The sequence below is a fragment of the Halichoeres trimaculatus genome, unplaced genomic scaffold, assembly GCF_033239565.1.
Source record: "Halichoeres trimaculatus isolate MK-OKI-2021-1 unplaced genomic scaffold, fHalTri1.1 fHalTri1_scaffold_5, whole genome shotgun sequence".
Lineage (NCBI taxonomy): Eukaryota > Metazoa > Chordata > Actinopteri > Labriformes > Labridae > Halichoeres > Halichoeres trimaculatus.
Window position 1 is genome coordinate 17,332,354 of NW_027437183.1, and position 24,000 is coordinate 17,356,353.

Here is a 24,000-nt window from a genome sequence, read left to right on the forward strand (position 1 = left end):
TGTTAATTGCAGAATCATGGCTTGATAATTCAATTGTACTTTGTCTCTGCCAAAAATCCCAATCACTTGTAAACCAGAGTAAAAAGTTTATTGCTGAAAACAAAAACAACTCCACAGTACAGCCCTCTCCCAGAATCAGCAATAATATCTCAAACACAGTGTAATACTCGCCATCTGACTTTGTCATCTTCTGCTTTGCTCAGTGATCGTTTTATCAAATTACATCTCAGATCCTGGGAGAGTTTTATCTTACAGCAGTGATTTGTAAAAACTCCGCTACAACACTGACTTCTCATAAAATATGTCTTCACTCCTCGGCTGCTCCATTAGCAGTGATGCTGTCTGCCACTCCGTTGACTGCTTGGTCTGTGTTTGCTTTCCCGTTTGCCACAGGCACTTTGGAAACAATATCAGCCCACGTTCCTTTACTCTTCAAGGCAGATGGGCTGACAGGGACGTTCACAGCTCCGTTTATTTCACCATTCACCTTTTCCGATTTTAACTCATCAGCTGTTGCTTCAGATTTTATCTCACCGCTGGCTGTGCTGCTGCTTTCTCCATCAGTTTCTTCTTCTTCAGCCCTGACCTCTGACCCTCCGTTCACCTCCTGGACCTCAGCACCTGGTGAGACGTCATCACTCTCCTCTTCATCTAATATTTGCGGCTGTTGTTCTGCTGGCTCCACCACATGATCATCAGATGAAACTTTGGCAGCACTCTCCGCTGAAGTCTCCTCCACTTTTAGCACCTCTTGGCTCTCACTGCCCAGGTTTCCTTTTTCCTCTGCTTCCTGGCTACTTCCTGTCTCTTGATCTGAGCCTTTCTCTGCCCAGTTCAGGGAGTCCAAGGAGATGAGCTGTTTTGTTTCCAGATCGAATCCCAGCTCTTTTGCAACTGCTGCCTTCAGTTCCTTGTGTTTCTGCTTGTATTCCTGGAGCTTGTCGCTATGAAAAGAGGGTTTACTTTAGTGATTTGTTAACTTCACTGAAGTTCTGTCAAACCCAGATTTCAACAGCTTGATTTATAAGGTTTTATGTTTACATTTGTCATTTATTATCTCAAAAAAGCATCTGTAATATTTCAAATTAAATTATGTGGGGAATGGTTCATGACATGTTAAGGAAACATATGCATCACAAACAATTTCCACAATCATGCATGACACAGGTTTGTTTTTCAGCAAGTAAAAGTATTTTGGAAAAGACATAACAGGAAATGTTTACCTTTGTGTAATCCTCCTGATCCCAGTCACCAGCACCATCTGCTCCAGCACTGTGTCCGATGAGGGAGTTATACACTGAAAACACAAAGCAGAGAGATTGATAAACACACTTCTTTCTCTTGGTTTATTTCATACTTCATACATATTACTACATATTTCATGAGTTCTTGGACATACCTCCACTGCTTGCTCAGTGCAGTCAGCTCCAGCTTGTCTGAGAGAACGCTCCACCTTTACGGCCTGCTTGGTTATGGTGCAAAGAAACTCTTTGCTACAGTTTGTTTGAGAGTGATCTTCTCCAAACTGAGAAAGAAAAAAAAACATCACCATGAGATTATCTGCACAAATAGTCTGTTCAAATCTCACTCTATCATTTATGAATACAAACCAAGGAAGTAAAAGCAGCAAAAGCCTCTTTTTCGTGTGTCATGGCACTTCTGTAGTCTCCCTTGCTGCACATCTTCTGAGCCAGCATGTGATGACTACACAAAGAAGAAGCAGGAGATGATGTTAAAGAAATGTAAACTATTTCTACAGCACACGAGTGAGAGCTCAAAACGGTGCCTCACCTGAGAGCTGTGTAGAGGTTTGTGGGTCCGAAGAAAGAAGTGTTGAGTCTGAGGGCATTCTGTAGGAACTTTTCAGACTGATCCCCTGTCAGCACCAAGCCAAGACAGCTCTGCATGAAAACAAGGACAGGATTTTAAAAATGGAAACAATCTGTTTAATGACTCTTTTTGTTCTGAATGTTAACAGCCAAGTTTTGGGACCTACGTCCAGTGTTGCAACGTATGGATGGTCCTCTCCGTGGACTGTTAGAACAAGCAGTCGAGCTCTGAGCAGACACTTTTGGGCGAGGGCAGTCTCCCCTCCAGCAAACATATACACAGCCAAAAGGGCCTACATATAAAAAGTAAAAAACACCATCACAGTTTGCACACATCTCTTTTTGGGTTCAACAGTGGTTTTGGTTCTTTGCTCCTGCTGGAACAGATCATGATGTGTTGTTATACTCACATACTGCTGGATTGTGTTTGCATGATCAAAACCAAGAACTCTCTCACTGATGACCACCGCTGTCAGCTGGATACTGCGAGCCTTGAAGGCAGAGAAAAATCATGCTGAAGAAGGTGACTGTGTTTGTATTTATCCTTTCATTACTCATAAGCTCTATTATTATTTCCCCTAGAGCATGTAAATATCTGTTACTCAAAACCACTCTTGAGTGAAGAGATGATTCAGCTGATAACAGAGCTGATAGCAGATAACCCTAACCTTAACAGAGTTGTTAATTTTAGTTCAGTGGAGATTCAACATTTCTTTCTCAAATGTTGTGTAAGAATTGTAGTAGAAGAGGAACTTCCATTTGTAGCAGAAGGAACTCAAAATGCAGTTGTATACCACACCAGAGTGAACATTGATGATACTTTACCTCTGCTGGTTTCCCCAGTAGGTAGGTCACTCTGGCCAACATGCTGTGGCAGTGGCAGGCATCAGGGTGCAGGTTGTCACACACTCTACCAAACAGGTACGCAGCTTCTTTCAGGCGCTCATGTGCCTTATCCAGCAGACCTACAGTGAGTAAACATAAACAAGTTAGACTGTTCAGATCTCATGTAAGTAATTTTAATGACACATTCTTTTTTCTTAACACACCTTTCTGGATGAAGGTCAGGGCTGCGCGGTATGCTGCTAAAGCATCTGTGGTCGGTATGTGAAGGTGCTTGACGACGGGGAAGATGTTGAGGATGTCGTCTGGACCAATGGGAGCTTTGTTTTGGTTGTCCAGGAAGTAGTCTCTTAATCTCAACTGGTGTAGATAAAAAATAAACTCACTGCAGTTTCACTTTTTCAGGCTTTTATCTCACAGCTATTTTTAAAAATACATCTCTGAATATTTTAACACAAGAAGTCTATGTTTCAGTCTAAATTTCAAGAGACTCTTAACAGATTCATTCATGTCTTGGATGTTTGGTACCTGTACACCTGTCTTCAAACAGAACTCTCGAAGCAATGAGATTTTCTGGAGGCCGTAGTGCTCCACCAGGTGGTTTGGACCAGAACTGCCACAGGGAGAATGATATTTGTATCAAATTATTTGCAAAATAGTTTCATAAAAAAATCATCTACAGGTTTTTTTTTTTTTCCAGCTTCAATAGAAGTATTTTATGATTGAGTTTCGCCATTTCATGTCAACATTGATAACACCATGGATAATTTAAGGTAAATAGAGAAAATATATGCCCTAGATATCAAATATGATACAGGTTTTTGGCTTCTGTAGTCTAGAATTAAAAGCATGAAAACATTTTAACTTGACGTAACCTTTAAACTAACGTGAATATAAGCCGATATCTATTTCCCATGTCTATGTCCAGTCATAACGACTTATAGCTTTTTATAGTTTGTATCATTTTTGGGTTTGAAGAGGGAATAAGCGGAACTGTTCTTACATACTGAGAAACTCTAAAACAATATTTGAGTAAAGACTCTAACCCTAACCAACAAACACAATGACCTGAGAACAAACACACTCTGTGTCCTCACCCGAGGCGGTCAGCAATGCAGTATGTTTCGTCAGCGTCTTGGCAAACCAAGTTCCACAGCTCTGCCCCAGTGAGTGTGCTCCAAGGCGTACTCTCAGAGGCCCCGGCTCCCCGGCCACGCCGCCTTGACTTCTTTTTGGTCTCCTCCCCCACAGAAGCAGGCGTGAAGTGGGGAACCAATAGGCAGCACAGGAAGTGACTGACAGCTGCAGAAAGACTTGGCACGTCCACACCCTTCAGAGAAATAACCAGAGGCAGAATTTCATTCTTTCTGGAGTGGAAGACCCACACCTGCTGTTTTTTTCTCTTTTTTTCATCTGAAATTTACCTGGAGGAAATTGTTGAACACTCGTCTTGTTGAACGGATGAATATATCACCTATGACCGTCCTCTGGTTGAGACAGAATGGGATATGTCAGAAAGCATAGCCAGGAGAGAAAATACACCAAAGGGACTTCTGTTAGTTTGGCCAAGTTATGAATTAAATGTACCATTAAATGCCGCAGGCGCTCTTTGTGTTCTGACTGGCTGACAGTCTTGGCCACATAACCAAGATAACGCAGGTTGATGCCTCTCAGGTGGAGCACCTGTTCGAGCGAGGTTCCATCCATTGGTGCTTCGTTGCTTTGTAGGCAGTGTTCAACCTGCATAAACACACACACACCCACACACACACACACACACACACACACACACACACACACACACACACACACACACACACACACACACACACACACCAATATACATTGACTGAGCCATGTTTGCAGTGGATCATGTGCTTCTTATAGTATGTAAACAGTGGATCCTCTTACAAACTCTGGTATCTGATGTGTGATGATGAAAGCAGCAGCTTCCCTCAGTAACCTCTCCTGCAGCTTTGTTGACTCACTTTCAGAGGCAGGGAAGGAAACCCCTACACACAAAAAGCCTGTCACACTTTGTTCATGATAATATTTGACTGGGTTTGTGTGTTAGTGTGTAGTGTCTCATGGTACCTGGAGAGAAGATGTTTGGGTTGAGGCGCATCTCAAATATGATGTTGCTGACTGAGCCTGTTTCTTTGCAAGCTGTCCGTACTGCATCAGTGGATCGGGAGTCACCTGCACTCATAAACACACTTGTCAGGCACTATATGAGCAAAGATTTTATTCTTTTGTTCCTGAATCTAAATCTTGTGAAAATTTTCTTACGAGATGTTGCACATTCTTCAAATCCCCCATTCTCGTCCAGTAGCTCCTTGACACGCTGAGTGAACTGACAATGTCTATAAGGAGCAAAACAAAACTTGGTAAAAAAAAAAAAAAAAAGTATTTTGAAGGTGTTTTCTTATGTTTAACTCACTTGTGCTGGATGAAGAGCTCCACCAGTTCTGGTCTCAGTCTACAGAGTGCATGAGGAAAGCTCTTGGGAAGCCCAGAGTATGCATGATAACTCTCAGGCCAGCCCTCCTTAGCACTGCTCTTCGTCTCGTCCTCTTCACAGCTTTTAACACTCTTCTCTTCTCCATTGTCTGTCAGACTTATTGTCTCCACCTCAGGACAGAAGTTGGCATCTGCTGGGAAGGTCCTGAACACATCCAGTATGTAGAACCTCCCGTCAGCCCCCAGCAGTCCTTGAGTGTCCACTGAGGTGAACAGCGATGCCTTGTAATTGTTTGGCAACATGACAACATGTCTCTGAATGGAGAGGCTCTTGGCAGCGTGAGCCAAGTGCTCTAATAGCTGTCTGCGCTGGGGGGACTCCTGGGTTTTTGAATTCACACCGTATAGCAGTCCTCTGCAGAGAGGGAGGCGGTTATCAAACAGTGTGGTGATACAACTGCAACAGTTAATTGGTGAATCATTTCTCCGGTGGGTTTACCTTGAGGCTGGAGTAGTTTCAGCCTCCTGCTCCTGCTCCTGCTCCTGCTCCTGCTCTGCACCCTCCAAACCAGGAGCCAGACCCTGAGCAGTCAGACGCACTCCTCTGTAGTCTATGACGGCTGTAGGCAAAGTGTGCAGCCCCTGCTGCCTCACTATGTTATTATAGGCCTGGACTCCTTTAAGTTCCAGCCTCTGAGCAGCCCTGCACGTAGAAGATGATGAATACGATGTAAATAATATTTGCATGTAACAATACAAGGGAAAGAAATCAATTTAGATAATGACCTTATCAAACACATCAGGGTGCATCAGTGTACTTTGCAAATACAAGAGCATACTATGATGCACTTGCAGGTTCCTGTCATTGAACTTTTGCTCTCACCTGCGGCCCCTCTCTCCGCCAAACATCACATTGGCAGCCCCCTGGTTCATGAACAGGCCCCCCCACAGGAAAGCCGGGTCTTCAGGGTTTCCATTCACAGGCTCCACAAAGCCGTCTACAACAGTCTCTGCCCCCTGTGCAGCAGCCCTGACAAAAGCACTGTTCACCTATGGGAACAGTTGCAACACAGATAAGGACAAGAAAGGAAGAAAGCAGGTAATAAAACCCTTTAAGCTTTATTTGTCATTTTTGCTGAATTATAAATTTTCTTGGTTACCTGAAGCAGAGCTCTCTCCCTCTGTAGCCGCTCCTCCAAACTGCTCACTGGGAGATCTCTGGCTGCCTGTAACTCCTCATTCCAGTCTGGAGACTGAATATAACAGATATTGTTATGTTCAATGTCAGAGCCAAAAGCATGTCAATCAGTAGACAAAAGGAGATGTCTACATTGTTTGTGTAGTAAATAACCTGTGTGGCTTGCTGATCATCCAGTCCCAGTCTGCTGAAGGTATTTTTGTGTGTCCGGGAGACACAGGGAGGCCCGAGCCAGCTCAATGTGTGGTAAGGAGTGGGCATCACTTCCACTACAGGTAACTGAAGCCTAGATGGAGGGAAGAGCAGTCAGATTTACATGTACCAAACATGCACAGCTGCAAAAATTTCTGATTCCTTAATCATCAAAAAGAAACACCAAATTGATGTCATGGGGCAGCGTTACCTGTTTTTGCGTGTGGTCAAAGTTTGTTTGAAGGCAGGGCTGATGTGACAGAGCAGGTCAGTGAAACAGTGACAAAGTGGGACGGACTGTGCAGGACGAGGATCAAATACTTCTTCTGTAGACCTGAGGAAAAAAGGGAATAGGTTTCTAATAAGATTTGAAGATGTATCAAAACAGAGCCATTCAACATTTCAGAGCAGTCTGAGCAAAGAAAAAGGAAATGATACAGCCATGTACGTTTTCTTCCAACAATAATACTAACCTAATTTACTGAAAAATATACAGCATATCATTTTGGTCAACATGAGGATAAACTAAACAAGCAGAAAATAGTTATCATCATCTTGTTGTTTCTTTACCTGTTGAGAAAGAAACCCTTTGGACAGGAAGTGATGTCACACCGTCGTCCCTCCAAGGTTACCACAGTGATATACAGGAAGTCTCCCTGCAGCTTCCTGTGCCCTGGAGGTGGATTCCAGCAGCTCAGAGATAAGTCCTTGATGTAGCTAGGTGCCTGTGAGACATTAACAAAGTCAGTGTCAGTGTGCATCACAGTGCATCATAGTGGTCCAGGCTATAACAAGACTCCAGGTGTGTGTGTACCTCTGGCTGGGAGCTCTGTGGGAGCAAAGCCATGAGTGGTCGCTCTGAGGAACCAGGGAGGAGGTACTCAGGAGGAGCTCCATCCTGACTGGCTGTTTCTGTTTTTGTGTTGCTCAGAGAACGTTTTAAACTTTTTCCACTGGGTAAGCTGGATTCTACAACACAAAGGAGATATTAGGTTGAGCTTGACCTTTAATGTTGCATCTCTGTCTGAGAGCACAGTGTGTGAGCCTACCTGCTGTTTGTGAGTGTGTGAGTGTTTCTAGCACGCTGGGTGAACGCCCTTCTCTCAGTGCATCCTGAGGTCCTGACGCTCTAAGCAGCTCTAGTACACGAGCCAGATGGAGCCGGACCGAGCGGGAGGTGTAGGGTTCTGGAAAGACATCCAGCTGGTTAGAACGGTTACACTGACCTAAATGACACTGCAAATACTGACATGTTTCAGGTGGCTACAATACACAGCATGACTCTCAAGGCTTCACTTGAAATTGAATAAATAATGTCATTATTATTTTTTCTTGATGTTCAAACCTGATTGCACATAAAGTGTCTGTTAATTACTAATGAATACTCGTCAGGCACAACTCTACAAGGGCACATACTGTACAAAATAAACGTTGGCCTGAAGGATCCTTTGCTTCAGTATTTCATCACCCAGCAGGTGAGAAGCCAACTAATTGGTTGGCATAGAGATGTAATCTCTGCAACTATGAAACCTTGTTTGAAAAGATGAGTCAGCTTTTTGAATTACACTGTGAGAAACTTAAGTGCATGTGAAAAGGAAAGCATGATGAGTCTGATGATAACAGGTTTAGTTTTAACCTACAGAGGATGAGAACATCCATCCCATCTCATCTCATGAGCTTAGTTACTTTGAGATAATACGATAACCAACCTGACATCCAAACGCAACAAAATATAGTATCCTATGATCATTCAGATGTTAAACAGAGATCAGGAGTGCAATGCCAGCACACAAAAGAGATGATTCATTTCTCCTGACAAGAGATCTAAATGGTTTAGTTCAGGACATACCCAGTAAAGTCCAAGCTGCCTTTATAACAAGTAGTGTATTTTTTTCCTAAACAAGCTGAGAATGCAATGTTATTTACTTTTCTCTAAAAAGTGGGCCATTTGTTTCACTAAAATAGAAAAAAAAGGGTCCACAAATGCCAAGTGTGCTGGATTTACATGCATGAAAAATAATTATAAAAACAAAATCATTAATAACAAACATGAAACAAAACAGTTTCAACAATTGTAGATTGTGTAAATCAATCTGAACACAAAGAGAATCTTAAACAGTGTCCTACACTGTGATATACCTTCTGCCAGGCGAAGGATGGCGCCTTGTTTAAGCCCCTTGATGCTCTGCAGTTCTGTATGCGGGTCCAGAGTCGTTCCAGCAAATGTCAGTGACAAGTTGGAACGCGGACACACCTCATCCCTCGAAAGCAGAGCCATTACTGCATCTTGCACGAGCCAGAATCCATGCACCTATGGAAACATAGTTTTACACAGCTGCAATAGTAAAACATTGGATGTGAACCTGCTGAGGACATTTAAAAAGTATTTTTTCTGTTTTTTCCATAGGAAAACTAGATGACTCACCGATAACATATCAAGCCTCAACAATTTCTTAAGCGATGGAAATCCTGATACATTGTGTATATGTCTATATGCTCCAACTATGCACTGCAATAGATGGGTTTCAGTACCTGCAGCTCAAAAGACTCCACTCCTGCTCCCTGGATTTTCACAGAGAACGATGTATCATCTGCCTGCTTCATACCCACAAACCCTTTTCCATCAGCAAGGCCAATTACATCTGTTTGAGGCAGAAATCAGAGGAAAGAAACTAAGTTAGGATAATCACAAAGCTCTGCAACAGGAAGGCAAATTCTTTCAGTCCTTTCTTGCCTTCCGCTTATTATGTTCTGGGAATACATCCAGCTTACTGCGATGCTGAAAAGACTTGCACTGTATGAATCACTGGACGAAAGAATGAATGAATGAATCATAGTTGCGACTTTTTATGTTGCGATCTAATCATGTATTGTCCTGTAAAATTACCATGAGCTGGTCTAAAGAGTCGATGTGTGTCTGCAAGTGTGTGTGTGTGTGTGTGTGTGTGTGTGTGTGTGTGTGAGTGTGTGTGACTGTAATTGCCTGAGGGTGGGAGTGAGAGGGAATTTCTGCTAGAAAATGTCACAGATAGGGAAAGTTGGGGTGTGTCTGCCTTCACCACAGACACACACACACACACAGACACACACACACACACGCACAACAAGAGTGAGAGCAGGACCCAGCGTGTTCCTCAACCTGCAGTGTGACTAAACCTGTTGAATTTGCCTACTGGCCTTCATGTCATCTCAGGGTGAAGGGACAACCACACCCAGCGCTGGCATGTGCAGACGCAGAACGGTAAAACACATAAACTAACAAACCTAAAGCTTGGTGGCAGAGCCTGTCTGCATGGGTGCACACACATAGTGTTTATTCAACACTTTTAACACATAGATAGCAAAGCAGAGAATTCACTTTGCACTCATGTCTTAGTACCGTAGTTCATTGCACTGTGATTCCTTAGTTCATGCTGTCAATCTGGGACTACTTTACAGCTGGAAAGCACCCAGAATTGGCTTCTCTGTTTTTGATTGGCTGGATGGATGTCCCTCCTCTCTGCAGGCTTGGAGCATCAGCCTCCTTTTTATTCAAGCTGCTTTACTATAAAGAAATCAACATTGTTTCAGCCCTGACAAGTTTATCTTGGCACTGATTTAGCAGAATTCCTCTCTGAAGTTCAACCACACAGGACAACTTCCAACTGAACTCTCACGGGCTACACATACAGACACAACCTGCCAATCATAATGCTGCACCCATAGGTGCACATATTCTTTTAGGGGGCTGTGTAAACACCGCAGGCAAACACAAACTCTACCTTGATTCAATCATTCTGTCATGTTTAAGTGGAGCGTCAAAGGTTACTAGAGGTTAAGAGGTTCACTTGTGAGAGCGAAGAAGCAATTGTAAGTCAGAAACTGGGTTAGGGACTGAAGAAAATGGAAGGAGGTTTTATACTTTGTATAACAAGTCTGGAAGAGAATATTTAAGAAAAGGTCATCTTTGTCCCTGAATGATCCTAATTGAAAATCAGAGTTTATTGAGGTGATTTTAGTTGACAAGCATGTGACTGTAAAGTAACAAAAAACAAATGTGAAAAGCGTACAGTTTCCCCAAGTACTCAAAAACTTTCTAAAAGCAGAAGAAAGCACCAGCCATGTTTAGAGCAGCATAGTTGTGCTAAATCTCCCACCCTCCTCACATTCTCTGACGAGGGAGGCACCACACACATATAAAGAAGGAAGAGGAAAGTGCAACAGACACAGAGGGGAGAAGAAAAAAATACATAACGCAGGGATTTCTCACCAGCCTTGGCCTGATTTCTTCCTCCTCCCTTCCTCACTTTGTCCTTCATGGCTGCGTGGTGAAGTTTGCTCTCCAGCTGTTCTCCTGTTTTTCACTTCTTTATGTTGCTAGTTGCCTCTCTTCAAAGTCAGGCTTCAAAGGGCTGAAAGAACGCACCAGAGAAGGAGAGAGTGTGAAGAAATGTGCAGCTGGGTTGTTTGAGAGCCCAGCAGAGTGAAAGTAAAAACGTCTGTCTGTTCAGGATTGTGACTCCTGCCCCTCTTTACAGGGAAAACTCAGCTTATCTGTTCTCCTTGAGTAAAAAAGCCACACCCTCTTATTGCTCCACACAGGCTTATTACTCTACATGTCTCTCACACTTTGTTGGACTGGGTGTGTCTATGCATTCTAGCTCCGCTCACTCTTCCTCCCCTGGCAGGATTCACTCCTCCCTCCCTTGCCCCCTCCCTCCACAAGCCCTGGAGGAGAGGTGGGAATTACATGCTGCTTCTGAAATTAAGTATTTGAAGTTATAAATGTGTTAATTCATTTTATAACATTCTACATACATTTTTAACAGGCAGCCCAAGTTATAAACTTATAAAGCCAAACGTATTCTGCCGATCTGAGTAATCAATGGAGTCCCCAAGCAACTCCAGTGTTGACTCATGATAATGAAGTCAGTTTACTAGAAACACAACTGATGAGACAGTTCACCTGCCACAGATGGGTGTGCCTATCTTGTGATGTGGCCGATCATTCATTGTTGAGAGGCCTACACCTACTACAGGAACATTTTACTCATACCTTGTTGCATATTTCAAGTCAAGCAAGCACCAAGACTCCTGGGTCTGACTGTACAGGCTTCTTCTTTGGTATTGGTTTGGATCTTCTGTCATGTTAATTGGAGTTTTATCTCACATCAACAGTTGGTTTGGCATTACTAGTTACCTACAGGTTGAAAGACAGGAAAATCAAGGAAGCACCATCTGCATACACACCAAATCATCCCTGTATCGGGAACGATTCGTGTATTGCACGACATAAAGAATCATCTCAACTTTCTGCACAACCCTCTAATATAAAAAAGAATTATACCAGATGAGTACGGCCGAATCACTTTACAAATACCAAATTTGGGTTGTCGCCTTTTTTTTCCTTTGCGAAAAATGTAATTTTTGCCACTCTTGCTTTAAATGTTGCGATCCAACGCTCAGAGTGGGTAATGGGGGCGGTACCCTTGTGATGTTGTGATGTTTTATGGTGCTTTCAAGTGCTCCTCGTAAGTTCTACTTTTATGGATAGCAGCTCGGTGACCCTATGACAAAAAATAAATGTTTCAGAGCCTTTATAAAGCATTAAGAAGCTTGAAATCAAAATTGTGTTTTTAACACAGGACAAAACTTTTATTTCTATAAGCCTGATATGAGTACACATTTCAACGAAATTGTGCTCAGTTCTTTAACTTTTTATTAACTCTCTTCGTAAATTTAGGGTTGACAGGAAAGCAATTTCGCAGTTATTTTCATATATACCTATGTATATTTGGAATTTGTGAAACAAATTGGACCTCGTTGTTTGGGGACTAATACTCGAAATTAGATTTTCCCGGGGCACATAAACTACACAGCGATTGGCAGGGTGCTGCCCTTTGCTAGCTTAGCTAGCCAGGACGACCTAAACACCGGACAAACGGACTCGGTACGAGCTGTAACGTTATGTAATATTTTGGGTAAGTTAGAACTAACGACTGATGATTTCTTTTACTGTAATGTTCAATGTGCAAACAAAATGTGAAAACGGATAGCTTGACGCGACTGTCCCCTAAAGCCTTCATCGCTGAGCTTTTAATATGAACCCAAACTTACCTCAACAACGGCCAGTTCCCACGAGGTTTGTTTAATTTTGACAGTATTTCATCAACTCTCCAAATGACAATTAGCGTTAGCTTTTGGGTCAAGATGAGTATGCGCGTTATCATCGGTTATGAAACCGCTAACATTAGTAAAGTGACTTAGCTTACGTGAACAGTTAGCTTGTTTTGACAGTCACCATACTGTTTATATTTTCCATTGCGTTACTGCTCAGCAGCTAATGAGACAGCTGGCACTGTACCTCCAGAGCTGGGATTACAGTTAGTAACCTATTAACCATGATGCTCTCATACACACCAATAACAGTTCAAGGAAGCGTTGCATGTAGATGACTTAGCTTGCTGTCTGACAGTTAAACGCAATTTTTTTGCCCGTCTTCACTGAACTATGTTTTTATAGGACTCGTGCTGCTGTGCCACCCGTTCTCCTTAAGTCAGAGCTGGGAGTTGGGGTCAGGTCTTTTACTGATGTCATGCAGTTCTGGTGAAGAGGGGGGTCTGTCCGAGACTGCCCCTAACATCAACAACGAAAACTTGTCTGACGACCCCATTCCGATCTCGGAAACAGGGAGAACAACTGTGGAACCGGTAAGGTGTATGTGTTGTTTTGTTATTATTGCTTTGATTTGTCCCGTGAAGTCCCTTTCCTGCAAAGTAAGGCTGGACATTTGGGTAATACCTCGTTAGAAATAGTGCTGGTTTATTTAAATGTAAGAGGTAACACAATATGGCATGAAACAGACTTAAAGATCCATGTGCACCTTTTTGTAGATTTGCATAGTTTTTTTTTCAGAACAATTTCAGATGCATGATTTTAAAAAAAGTGTGAAAGAACCCGTAGGACTTCTCAGTCATACTTTTACTTAGCAGTCAATAGGTGGTCTCCCTAGAAGAGTTTATTAGTCATATCAATATTTTTCATTGATCAGCTGCAGGGCAAAAAGAGCAGAGTCCTACTTGTGAAATGAGGTACAACTTTGACATGTAATTACCAATTCAGTTTATTTTCAGTCTTTGACTAGGCTGATCTGTGATTAAGAAAACTCTAAAAGGTTTAAGCCATTGGATAAAGGTGGATTGAAGTACAATGATCCTGTACAACAAATCATGACTCATTGCACAATTCAAAGGCCATGCCAATGTTGAGATGCCACATCTTGGCAACAGAATTAGGCTTAAACTTCCAAGTGCAAGTATATACATTCTGCTTGACACATTTATAACTCTAAAAAGGCTCCGGTAACCCATTCATTGTTTAGTCGATCTCATTAACAGTAAAAACAAAGTACAAAGTTTGTACTCCCATCCCCCTAGACATACAGAGATAGCTGTTACATTCTTTAGCCACTGAATGACAGAAGGGTATTGTAAGCAATGTGAGCTTGTGGAGAGGGTAAAATGAAAGTCACATACTGCCCATGTTTTACATTTCTGACACAGCAAGAGTTTAGAGGAGACAACAGAACCAGATTGTTTTATGGAGCCCATGTCAGAGTCCCTGTGAGTTTTATGGTTGAATCTGAACCAGATTGGGGTACCATAAATTACTTCCCCAAAGGTTTAGTTCTGAATTAAAATGCTTTTGTGTAATAGGACCTTTCTTCACATAATACATCACACCCAAGAAATGCAAGTTGCACTGAAATCTGATAATTTGGCATGTTTTTTATTTTGTGAATTTGAATGAACAAAATTTGTTTACAAGCTGACACAATGAGTTGAGACAAAGACAAGAGGATGCTTGTAGAGGAAGAAAGAATATCACAGGGCTTTGTGCCTCAGGCTACGAGGAGTCCTGATCTGTTCCTGTCACTGTCCTTCCCTTTGTCTGGGGCTCTCAGGTACTTGATAAGAGCTTATTATAAAGGCACAGACTTAGCTCAGGCTTCTATATTTACTCTTTTAAAAAATTCAAGGTTAAGCAGAGGGTTGTTCTCAGAAAGACAAAAACACTTGTGCAAGTGTAGTGAGCAGGACTTTGATTTCTTCTTCCTGTCAGGGCAGTACTGCAGACATGACAAATGAATATTGATTTAGCATCATGAACTCGCTGCTATCATATTTTTCCGCAGGTGTCCCCTGTCGTGGATGAGGCCTCCCCTTGTTCCACATCCTCCTTCGAGATGCTTGACATGGAGTCAGTCCCCCCTCCTTACAAAGAAGTACAGCCTCATTGGTTCTTCTGTCGACGAGCTGAGGACAGCACCTCCTGGCTCCCTTTCAGTAGAGAGGACTCTGACAAATTAGAGTATGCCTGGAACAAAGGTAATCATGCTCAATGTAAAAAGCAGTTAAGAAGAGCTAGCTAAGTGAAGGTGTAAAGTGAAGGTGTCCTGTAGGGGCCTCATTATGATTGAGAGTCGGGTTATCTTGTGTGAACATTACAATTTATGGTTCCAGGAGCTATCCTCTATTTATCATACCCAATATCCAAATAAATTATTTTAAATAATTTTAAGGTGGCGCTTATGTTGCCCACATACTTTGAAAAGAAGATATTAAAATGACTCCAAAAAAGAGAAACTGTCCACCTTATATTGCTGCTGTTAATGTCCAAATCAGCAAGTGATGCTAACTACTTGGTAACAACCTGGTCCTCAGAGTTTGTCAGCTTTAAAATGATTATTTTTAAATGTGATTTTTACCATGGTAGCTTTCTAACTGATAAGCATCAACACACTCATTGAATCTTACTTTAAGATAACACTTTATTTTCTGAGGTTAGAGAAAGACTGCGTTTGTGCTAAATGTGCAGTAGGTAAAAAGCAAGAAGAGGTGGTGGTAGCTGTGGAGGGAGAGCGATATGATGTCCATGTCAAGGAGAGGAAACGGCATGCTGTGTACTGGGAGCAGGCTCCCACCGAAGTCCGGCGCTGCACCTGGTTTTATAAAGGAGACAAAGACACTAGGTTCTTTCCATATCCTGAGGACTTCAGCCAAAGCTTGGAGGTAAACCGACACTGAACCCTCTGCATCACACTGCCTACTTCTTAGTCTTCTGGTTTTACTGTAACTGTGAATTTTCCAGTTCCCTGAGTTTCTTTGTCTGCACCTACTGTCTTTAATTCTTTTTCTTTCTACCCTACAAATTTTAGGAGGCCTATATGATCGCAGTGACCCTAGATGAATGGAAAAGGAAACTGGAGTTTCCCTCTGGAGAGACTGTTATCCTTCACAATCCTAAGGTACTGCCTGTTGTTTTTAATGTCACTGGGATAATGAAAATATGTACATGAGAAAGCCACACTGTGGTGTTTTCCAGGAAGAGTCAATGTGTCCTCTTTACAAGCCACTTTCTTTTAATTTCCCTGATCCCGTCTCAGCTGATAATGCAGTACCAGCCAATAGGAATGCAGGAAGAGTGGGTGTCCTCTCCCTCGGAGCAGACCCGGCCCCGAACAGTGAAGAGGGGGGTGGAAAACATAACTGTAGAAATACCTGATGGTATGTACCTGGTTGAAAGTTATATTTAGGTCATGGAATTATGAAACCAACTTTACAAAAGCAGTACGTGCAGATGCCTGTGTTTGTCCTCAGGTGAACCAGATCAGGTGGACCAGCTTGTCTTTATGGTTCATGGCATTGGTCCTGCATGTGATTTGCGCTTCAGATCCATCATACAATGTGGTAAGTATGACTTCTTGAGCATAGATACTGTATGTAAAGTGGTATATAGCATGTCTTTTTACTTTGTTTCTCCAGTAAATGACTTCAGGAGTGCTTCCCTGTCCCTCCTGGCCTCCCATTACAAGCGTGCTCAGCAGGATGGCACTATCGGGAGAGTTGAGTTCTTACCTGTCAATTGGCACAGCGCTCTGCACGGGGATGCCACAGGTGTAGACGAGTGAGTGTGGAGATCAATAGTTCTATAAATGTGGGAGTTTTCTGTCGTATAGTGTGTCTCATATACCCCACGTTTTTGCAGCAATATTTAAACACTGTCTTCCTTGTGACTATTTCCTCTCTTGTTCACTGCTTTTCAGGGACATCCAGAGGATCACTCTTCCTAGCATCAGCAGGCTGAGACATTTCACCAACGACACTCTACTTGACCTGTTTTTCTATAACAGCCCCACTTACTGCCAGACCATAGTGGACACAGTGGCCTCAGAGATCAACAGGCTTCACACCCTTTTTAAAAAGAGACACCCAGAGTTCGATGGAGCAGTTTCAGTTGTGGGCCATAGCCTGGGTAAGATATGCACAGACACGCGGAAGAATGAAACTAACAAAGGTCAATGAAATTCCAACTTTCATCTCTTTTGCTCTTCAGGTTCTTTAATCCTGTTTGACCTGCTAACAAATCAGAGGACTGGATCAGAAACAACCAAAGGGGTACAGTGGCATTCGCACCAAAAGACAGCTCAAGTATACTGCTAAAAAAAATTGCAAATCTGTGTAAATGTGCACATATCCTTTTCTATGCTTCAGGAGCCTTCTGATGAGCCCTTTCATTCAAACTGTGCCACACTGGAACAAATTCTCACCAGACTAGGACTTCAGCAGTACCTGGATACATTACAGGCAGAAAACCTAGACCTGGAGTCACTGGTAACACTCACGTTCACATACAAAACTTAAAAAATCTCAAGTGTAATACCAAGTTAAAAACTTGTGAATTTTCTCTGACAGACTCTTTGCCAAGACAGTGATCTCAAAGACTTGGGGATTCCTCTTGGACCTCGGAAGAAGATCCTAAACTATGTCAAGAGAAAATGGCTTCCAGAGGTAATACCTGAAACCACAACACCTAAACCTGTTTACATTGCTATTTTACTTGTCTGCAGTTAGTTTCATCGTGAAAGTCACAGAATACGCTCACATACTTTTTCCCATTCCTGTGTTCTGTGTTTAAACTCACACTTATGTAAAATGTATGACTAAGGCCGGCTGTATGGCATGTTTTCAGAAGTAATGCAGTTTTACAAGGCATCTACTGTCCAGAAGAAATTAAAACTAATAGCTTCTGTTCCAATCTCAACAGGACTGTAGGATAGGATCAGTTCGTTTGGCACCAGGGTTGCAACATCCACCTCCTGTGAACAGTGATCCTGATGGTAACCTAGCTTCAGGAGTGACCGCGCAGCAGTCCCAGTTCCACCGGGCACAGTCCATCACCAGTGCTGTAGACTATGAATACTTCGACATGGGCATCGGACAGGTACCACAGATAGATACAAATATAAAAACACCACCTTGGGAAGTCACATAGATAAAAGCTTTGATGCATCACCTTCCTGCTTCTCTCCTCCCTCGCTTGCCTGGACAGGCCAATGGAGGCATAGCCAAGGGACAGGTGTGTCTCACATGGTGCCCCCCATACTCTAAGGCTTGGTCCTTATATCACTGCCTAGAGTTTTTCTCACAAGCAGTCCAGGCTAGTCAGGGAAAACTCATAGGGACTAAGTAGAAGTGGATTTTTTCGTGCACAGTAGGGTTTCCTCCATTACACCACGATAGAGGCTGCTGTTTTTATCCCATCAAGTTGAACAAGCACTCCTCACTGTTTTGTGCTCAGTCAGTCCTGCATGAGTGGTCAGCTCCCAGTTCTCTTCCTTGCCTGCTGTCATACTCTCTCGCTGTTGATCTGATACTGTAAAATGTAGTTTTGTTGTTCTTCTATGTTCCACCTATGAAGTCTGATTACTTTTATCTCTCACAAATAAAAAATGTGTGTCACATGTTCCTCACCCGCCCTCTTCCAACAGGTTTCCATAGATTACCCACAGCTGGCTTTCCACCCTCAAACGTTTTTTGCTTTTGGCTCTCCTATTGGAATGTTCTTGACTGTCCGTGGGCTTAAACACATCGATCCCAACTACACCTTCCCCACCTGCAAGAGCTTTTACAACATCTACCACCCAGTGAGTAATCCCATTTTAGCTGCATTTGCCATTCAAGCATACTCCAAACATCCTGCAGTCTTCCCAAAAAGGAGAATAGTTGAGACTTTATTCACTACAGTCTGAGTTTTCAGTTTCATGTGCAGATAAAGAAGCAGAAACTGATTATACAAATCTTTTGTCATATTTCTTGCTGCGCTTTCATAACTGAATTGTATGTCGATATTTGACCACAACAAGTCTTCCACTCTGTCTTTTGCCACCAATAAACAAACAAATGATGACGGGAACTGCACATAGTCCCCCAATCCTAGTTCATTTAACAGAACATCTGAACATCTTCACCACTGTGCAGTACGACCCTGTGGCCTATCGGATAGAGCCCATGATTGTGAGGGAGGTGGACCTGGAGCCCATGCTGATACCTCACCATAAAGGCCGCAAAAGGATGCACCTGGGTACGCCTTTGTTTGCTTTATTTTGTCTTTGTTGGTCTTTATTGGTAGATGAGTTTTTGTTTGGCAGGCTTCATGATAATCTCTGTCCCTGTTTCCTGATAGAGCTAAAAGACAGCCTGACCAGAATGAGCATGGATTTGAGAAACAATGTTTTGGGATCGCTGCGGACAGCATGGCAGTCCTTTGCCAGGTTACCAGTCGCTGCACTGCCTCCAGTAGAGGAAGGGGAAACTACAATAGAGAAGGACCTTCAAGAGACACAGGGTAGAAAAAACACCTCCATTTACGTTGTGGTTTGTGTGTGAGCGTGCATGAGAGTGTGTCTAAACCCTGTCTCTTCATACTTCTCTCATCCTTCTCTGCATGCTGCCACCTTTCCCCTCCCCTCTTTTTCTATGTGTGATTTTGCTCCTGCCTTCCTTTAACCCTTACCCTGTTACCTTAAACCTCAGCCTCAGCTGCAGTCACTGCTTCTGCTAAGACGGAAGAGAAAAGTGCTGATTTTTGGACTAAAGTACTGGAGTGGCCCAGGGCCCTTCATAAGCATTACTTCCAAGGTAAGCCAGGATAGTCACTTGGTCAGACTAAGAAAAAGACAGTAAATTTGTTCTTTCTTATCCTACTAGAAGCTCTGCCAAAAGGATTTCTCTGAAAATGTTATATAATGTCTTACATTACTGCTGCAGGCTCTCTCTGCTCCTTTGCACCCACCCCCATGCACTAACATTTCTGTATGTCTAAACTTCAGCTCAGCATTCATTATACTGACACTTCCCTCAGGCCTTTCCCCCTCTCCGGCTGTCAGTTATGATTGGCTAAATTTATTAACCGATTTACTGTCAACCTTCAAAAACAACAAGAGTAACTGTCCATGCACACTCTCCAGGGTGCTGAACATACAGGACAAGCACAGTAGTGACAACATTTGTTTTTCTTTAACAGGATTAGTTTGTTGGACCTCTACCAGCGTGTAGCATCATTCATCAATAGCAGATTGCTTAGAGTTGCTGCATGCAAGTACATGTCTTGCCCTTTAATACTGCTGCTGAGTTTCTCAGTCTGTCAGTTTATTACATAGATCAAATGTAAAACAGCTGCTGTAGGGACAGACCGTTCAGCTAGATTACTCTAAGTATTTTTTTCTTCTTTTTCCATAGCTTTGTAATTATTACCTTAAAAACCTGTATTTGTTGTATCAAGCAAAGTGGTGAGCGATCCAAAGTATTTCACGAACACTCAGAACGTGGTGCAATGTAAATTAAATCAAATGGTTAAATAGAAGAAGTCAGTACTGAGGTTGATTCTCCAAAACAGTAACTAAAAATGTATGTGCCTTAAAAAGTCATACTACCAACATTACAACAATTTATATCAAACAAATTTTTATTGCTATCAGAGAATTATTGACCATTTATTCTTGTGAAAAAAAAATCTCAGCTTATCTCTAAGTTGCAAGACTGGTACCAGACTTGTGAGTTTCCTTTACCTGTGTATGTTTGTAAATCAACTGCTGTATACAGTAACTACTCTCTTTTCTCTGCACGTTTATCTGTTTATCTTGTTTACTAAATGAAGTTCATACTGTTTGCTGCATGCTTTTGTTAATTATTGTTTTTTTTTTGTCTGTTGCCTGCCTGTTAAGACTCATCCCTCTTTTCTCATATTCCAGCAGCAGCAGTGAGTGAGGAGCCTGAAGCCTCAGTGTCAGCAGAGCAGACAGAGCAGCCTGAGATCAAAGTGGGGATGCTCAACGGAGGGAGAAGGATCGACTTTGTACTCCAGGAAAAACCCATTGAAAGTTTCAATGAGTACCTGTTTGCCATCCAGTCTCATCTGTGTTACTGGTGAGTCATGCATTCTTGGGGTGGGGTTGAACCTCAGTAATTGAAATCCTTTGTGTTATGTAACTAATACATATTTATGACCTACATTTCTTATTGACTTTTTGTTTTCCTTCCAACTAATCTTGTTTATCTTTTGGTTTGTCTGTTAGGGAATCTGAGGATACAGCTCTTCTACTACTGAAGGAAATATACGACAAACAAGGTGTAGCCTTTGAACAGCCACAACAGTGATCAAGTTTTAAGACTGCAGACCTAGTTTTTAATGTGAAAGTGACTTGAAAGTAAAACAAAGGAGAACTGACAGAGCCAGAGGCTGCACAATCCTCTTCCAGAATGCCTTACAGCGCGGGTGTTACTACAACTGACTCCCTCACCCTCTCCTCATCTCTCAGTGGAAACTGTTTGGCTGCAGTCAGGTGTTCTTGGTTCAGATATTCCAGTTGACCTGAATTGTTTTTGATAAAAGTGGCTTCTTGGTGTCACATGGACCCTCATGTTAGGACTAAGTCTGATTTCTGAAAGTTGCTTTAAATCCACCTTCTTGTCACTGTTGCGCTTCTTGTCGCACTTTATCTTTTTTCCTCCCAAGTCTTTATTTTATGTCACACTTTTTGTACCATCAGTTCTTAACATATAGCTGAAGCTTAGTTATGTTAATATATATCATCATCAGAATACATATATAAAGGTCTTTTGTAACCCCATAAATACAGTTAAAGTTTTAAAAGATATATAAAATCTAAAAAACTAGGTTAAATTATGTCAATCAAAAATAGTTTTCAGTTCATTTAATTTCTAGAGTATAATTTAAAATGATTTATTGCAAAATATTTAATATGATATATTGCTTCATTATGTGTTCAACAAGACATGTCCATCAAAGCTAGTTAATTTTGAACCAAATGATCTCCTCTGTGATCTAACAATAGATCTTACCTGTAAAAACAACCAGGTCAGGTGACTTTGTTTGGTTTACCATAAAATGTTTACTTTCTCTTCAGGGATATGAAGGATGATGTTTTGTGTTACGAGTCTGCCTGGCAGCTAGGTTGTTTCTCTTTTGAAGTTGAGGCAACATGAAAGACAAAGCTGCTACTTCTAAATGTGTGCAATACATTTCCATGTCACTCCATTTTCCATTCCACAGGTTTACAGTAGCACTGCCCTGCATGAGCTCAATCATTTGAACCAGATTTGCAAGTTTACCTTGCCTTTTATTTATAGTGCAATGTCTTCACTTTAATCATATCTGCACATGCTTTTGAAAGAAGTATTCCTGGTGAAAGTTTGTCTCACAAATGAAGCAGAAATATGCCACTACTTGAAATGACAAGCTTGTTGTGTGCATGTACTCTATGTATGCCAGTACAGTGTGTACTCAGTGTGCTGTACAGAACGACTGGTTCAGCTTTCTCTCCCTGAGGTCCATGCCACTCCCCTGTTCCATTTTATACACTCTGTTTTTTCAGTTCAGCCAAAATTATTCCAAACTGCATTTTGTTTTTTTCATTTTAAACCTTGAAAGATAGTTAATCATGTCACAGACTGAAATCTCTCATTAGATAGCTCTAACTTTTCCATGATGAAAGGGCCAAATAATTCATGCTATCATATTGTCCTTTTTTTCAGGGAATGATAACCTTACTTATCTATTTGTAGATGTGTGGTTCTTTTTAATGTAAAAGCAGAGTTTCTCACCACTTCGTGCTTTTGACTTCATTCTTAGGGTCCAAAAAGTTCATTATTTTCAAGGCAGCAGCATTTGGATAGCTAACACATTAAAAACAAATAAATTAGGAATATGAGCATGAAAAATATATTAACTTGTGTTTCAAATAAAATTAATGCAATGTTAATGAAGTTTTAATTCATTAAGTATTGTTTATAAATACAAGTTTTGTATCACCAAAATGGAGTCCAGGCTACAGTGTTGAGAAACTTTGTTGGTGTGGTTTGACTTTCAATATGACTAATTTCTTACACACTGACAGGGCACCAAAGCCCCCACCACCAAAGCTCTGGATGACTTTTTCCTCAGCCCTCTGGGTATAACGTCAGCACAGGAGATGTTTTGATCTAATGAGATCGATCATTTTTCTTCATTAAGAAAAAAATAATGCACTGAATACTGATTTATCAAAAAAAGTGTTTCCTCCAACTTCACCACTGTCACGTGTTTGTACCATTTTTGTGTCTCAACAGTGACTCTTTGACTCCTGACTCTACTTTCCCAGCATAACTACAGTTTTGCACAGAATATTAATACATTGAAATGTACCAAATAACAATGTACCCTTTCTAATTAAATAACCCATATGGTTACATATTGTGCCATGAAACATTTTACATGTGTTGTTTCTTTTGTTGAGCTGATGAGAGCTGTAAGAGCAGTTTTGTAATTGGCCTTCTAGTTTTTCACATGGCGATATAAATACACGTATAAAATCATTGATAGGTAAATTAACTTATATGACTTTCATTAAGTCAACCTGTTACTATGCGAAATCACGCGAGAGCATACACTGTCGAGCGCTAGCAAGAGCTAGCACCAGTTGCGGCGGTTAAATTAAACGGCCAGCTTGGACAACTGTTATGAGGCAAGTTTTAACATTAAGTCTTTTATCATTCGCATTAAATTGTTCTATTGTGTTTTTTTCCACATTATATGTATTTCGAAATATATAAAGGGGAAATTCATTCATTGAGATGTTTTGAACTGAAGGCACAAATATGTAACGAGCTAACACGTGATTAGACTCCTTCAGATTAAATTTTGAAGGATGAAATGTTATGTCCTAATATCCTCTGAGTAAATGTGTGCGTGTGTGGTTGTGGCCAGTTCGTTTGACATAAGTTTCTAGGGAATTGAGGCCCTTACAGTGAGCCTCATGTGATTCATTTTAGTAGGAGGAAGCTATGCAGTGGACTAAAGCCTCTCGTTTATTCTCAGAGGCGGGCCTGTCCCTGCTGGGCTCCATCACCTGACCCACTAGTACTCCGAGGGCTTTCTGTCGATTTTTATTTTGTCAGCTCAGACTAATGGGTTGGGACAAGCCTGAATCCAGAGGTATGGTTTTCTTTTACAATCAGTTCAAGATTCTGATGTTTTGATCTTTTATGTGGCTTAAATGAATTAGTGATTTTTCAGGCTTCACATCATGACTGTTGGTAATCTTTGTCTAAGCTGCTATTTTCTTTCCTCTTATTTTCGGCCACTTTGTTCAGTCTTTTT

General features: G+C 41.7%; 2 protein-coding genes across 7 annotated transcripts; one reads left to right on the forward strand and one right to left on the reverse strand.

Moving 5' to 3' along the window:
* Nucleotides 1-59: 59 nt before the first annotated feature.
* LOC141790185 (clustered mitochondria protein homolog) lies at nucleotides 60-12,940 on the reverse strand. 4 transcript variants are annotated; one of them, XM_074669870.1, is made up of 30 exons: nucleotides 11,849-11,958; nucleotides 11,558-11,701; nucleotides 10,772-10,913; nucleotides 9,055-9,164; nucleotides 8,662-8,833; nucleotides 7,572-7,709; nucleotides 7,337-7,491; nucleotides 7,093-7,247; nucleotides 6,734-6,856; nucleotides 6,484-6,616; nucleotides 6,293-6,385; nucleotides 6,016-6,182; nucleotides 5,632-5,835; nucleotides 5,113-5,547; nucleotides 4,962-5,035; nucleotides 4,767-4,871; nucleotides 4,584-4,684; nucleotides 4,260-4,412; nucleotides 4,097-4,159; nucleotides 3,770-4,002; nucleotides 3,201-3,285; nucleotides 2,879-3,032; nucleotides 2,655-2,794; nucleotides 2,240-2,320; nucleotides 1,997-2,122; nucleotides 1,792-1,901; nucleotides 1,611-1,704; nucleotides 1,400-1,525; nucleotides 1,224-1,297; nucleotides 60-944 (listed from the first exon to the last, which is right to left on the reverse strand). In XM_074669870.1, exons 3-30 carry the CDS (start codon nucleotides 10,818-10,820, stop codon nucleotides 308-310), a joined length of 4,290 nt encoding a protein of 1,429 aa, XP_074525971.1. In that variant the 5' UTR covers nucleotides 10,821-10,913; nucleotides 11,558-11,701; nucleotides 11,849-11,958; the 3' UTR covers nucleotides 60-307. The 4 variants fall into 4 exon arrangements, with proteins under 4 accessions (XP_074525971.1, XP_074525975.1, XP_074525974.1 ...); XM_074669874.1 differs by lacking the exons at nucleotides 11,558-11,701; nucleotides 11,849-11,958 and adding an exon at nucleotides 12,922-12,940; XM_074669873.1 differs by lacking the exons at nucleotides 11,558-11,701; nucleotides 11,849-11,958 and adding an exon at nucleotides 12,619-12,748.
* Nucleotides 12,374-23,152, forward strand: ddhd2 (DDHD domain containing 2). 3 transcript variants are annotated; one of them, XM_074669877.1, is made up of 20 exons: nucleotides 12,374-12,482; nucleotides 13,024-13,211; nucleotides 14,696-14,888; nucleotides 15,379-15,572; nucleotides 15,719-15,808; nucleotides 15,947-16,067; nucleotides 16,161-16,250; nucleotides 16,326-16,467; nucleotides 16,607-16,815; nucleotides 16,897-16,958; nucleotides 17,055-17,174; nucleotides 17,256-17,351; nucleotides 17,608-17,784; nucleotides 17,893-17,919; nucleotides 18,332-18,487; nucleotides 18,822-18,924; nucleotides 19,027-19,188; nucleotides 19,377-19,481; nucleotides 20,594-20,768; nucleotides 20,918-23,152. In XM_074669877.1, the coding sequence occupies exons 2-20, from the start codon at nucleotides 13,092-13,094 to the stop codon at nucleotides 20,997-20,999; spliced, it is 2,424 nt and encodes an 807-aa protein (XP_074525978.1). In that variant the 5' UTR covers nucleotides 12,374-12,482; nucleotides 13,024-13,091; the 3' UTR covers nucleotides 21,000-23,152. The 3 variants fall into 3 exon arrangements, with proteins under 3 accessions (XP_074525978.1, XP_074525979.1, XP_074525980.1); XM_074669878.1 differs by lacking the exon at nucleotides 19,377-19,481 and having other exon boundaries at nucleotides 20,597-20,768; nucleotides 20,918-23,150; XM_074669879.1 differs by lacking the exons at nucleotides 17,893-17,919; nucleotides 19,377-19,481 and having other exon boundaries at nucleotides 20,918-23,145.
* Nucleotides 23,153-24,000: the final 848 nt, after the last annotated feature.

What these genes read in the sequence shown, in the direction of transcription:
- LOC141790185 (XM_074669874.1), bottom strand. Translation starts at nt 10,820, where the DNA reads ATGAAGGACAAAGTGAGGAAGGGAGGAGGAAGAAATCAGGCCAAGGCT. An exon ending in GAAACTACTCCAGCCTCAAG is followed by an intron (nt 5,548 to 5,631) that starts GTAAACCCACCG and finishes CCCTCTCTGCAG; the next exon opens with AGGACTGCTATACGGTGTGA. An exon ending in CCTGACCTTCATCCAGAAAG is followed by an intron (nt 2,795 to 2,878) that starts GTGTGTTAAGAA and finishes TACTCACTGTAG; the next exon opens with GTCTGCTGGATAAGGCACAT.
- ddhd2 (XM_074669877.1), top strand. Translation starts at nt 13,092, where the DNA reads ATGTCATGCAGTTCTGGTGAAGAGGGGGGTCTGTCCGAGACTGCCCCT. An exon ending in ACTTCAGCCAAAGCTTGGAG is followed by an intron (nt 15,573 to 15,718) that starts GTAAACCGACAC and finishes TACAAATTTTAG; the next exon opens with GAGGCCTATATGATCGCAGT. An exon ending in AGTTGTGGGCCATAGCCTGG is followed by an intron (nt 16,816 to 16,896) that starts GTAAGATATGCA and finishes TTTGCTCTTCAG; the next exon opens with GTTCTTTAATCCTGTTTGAC.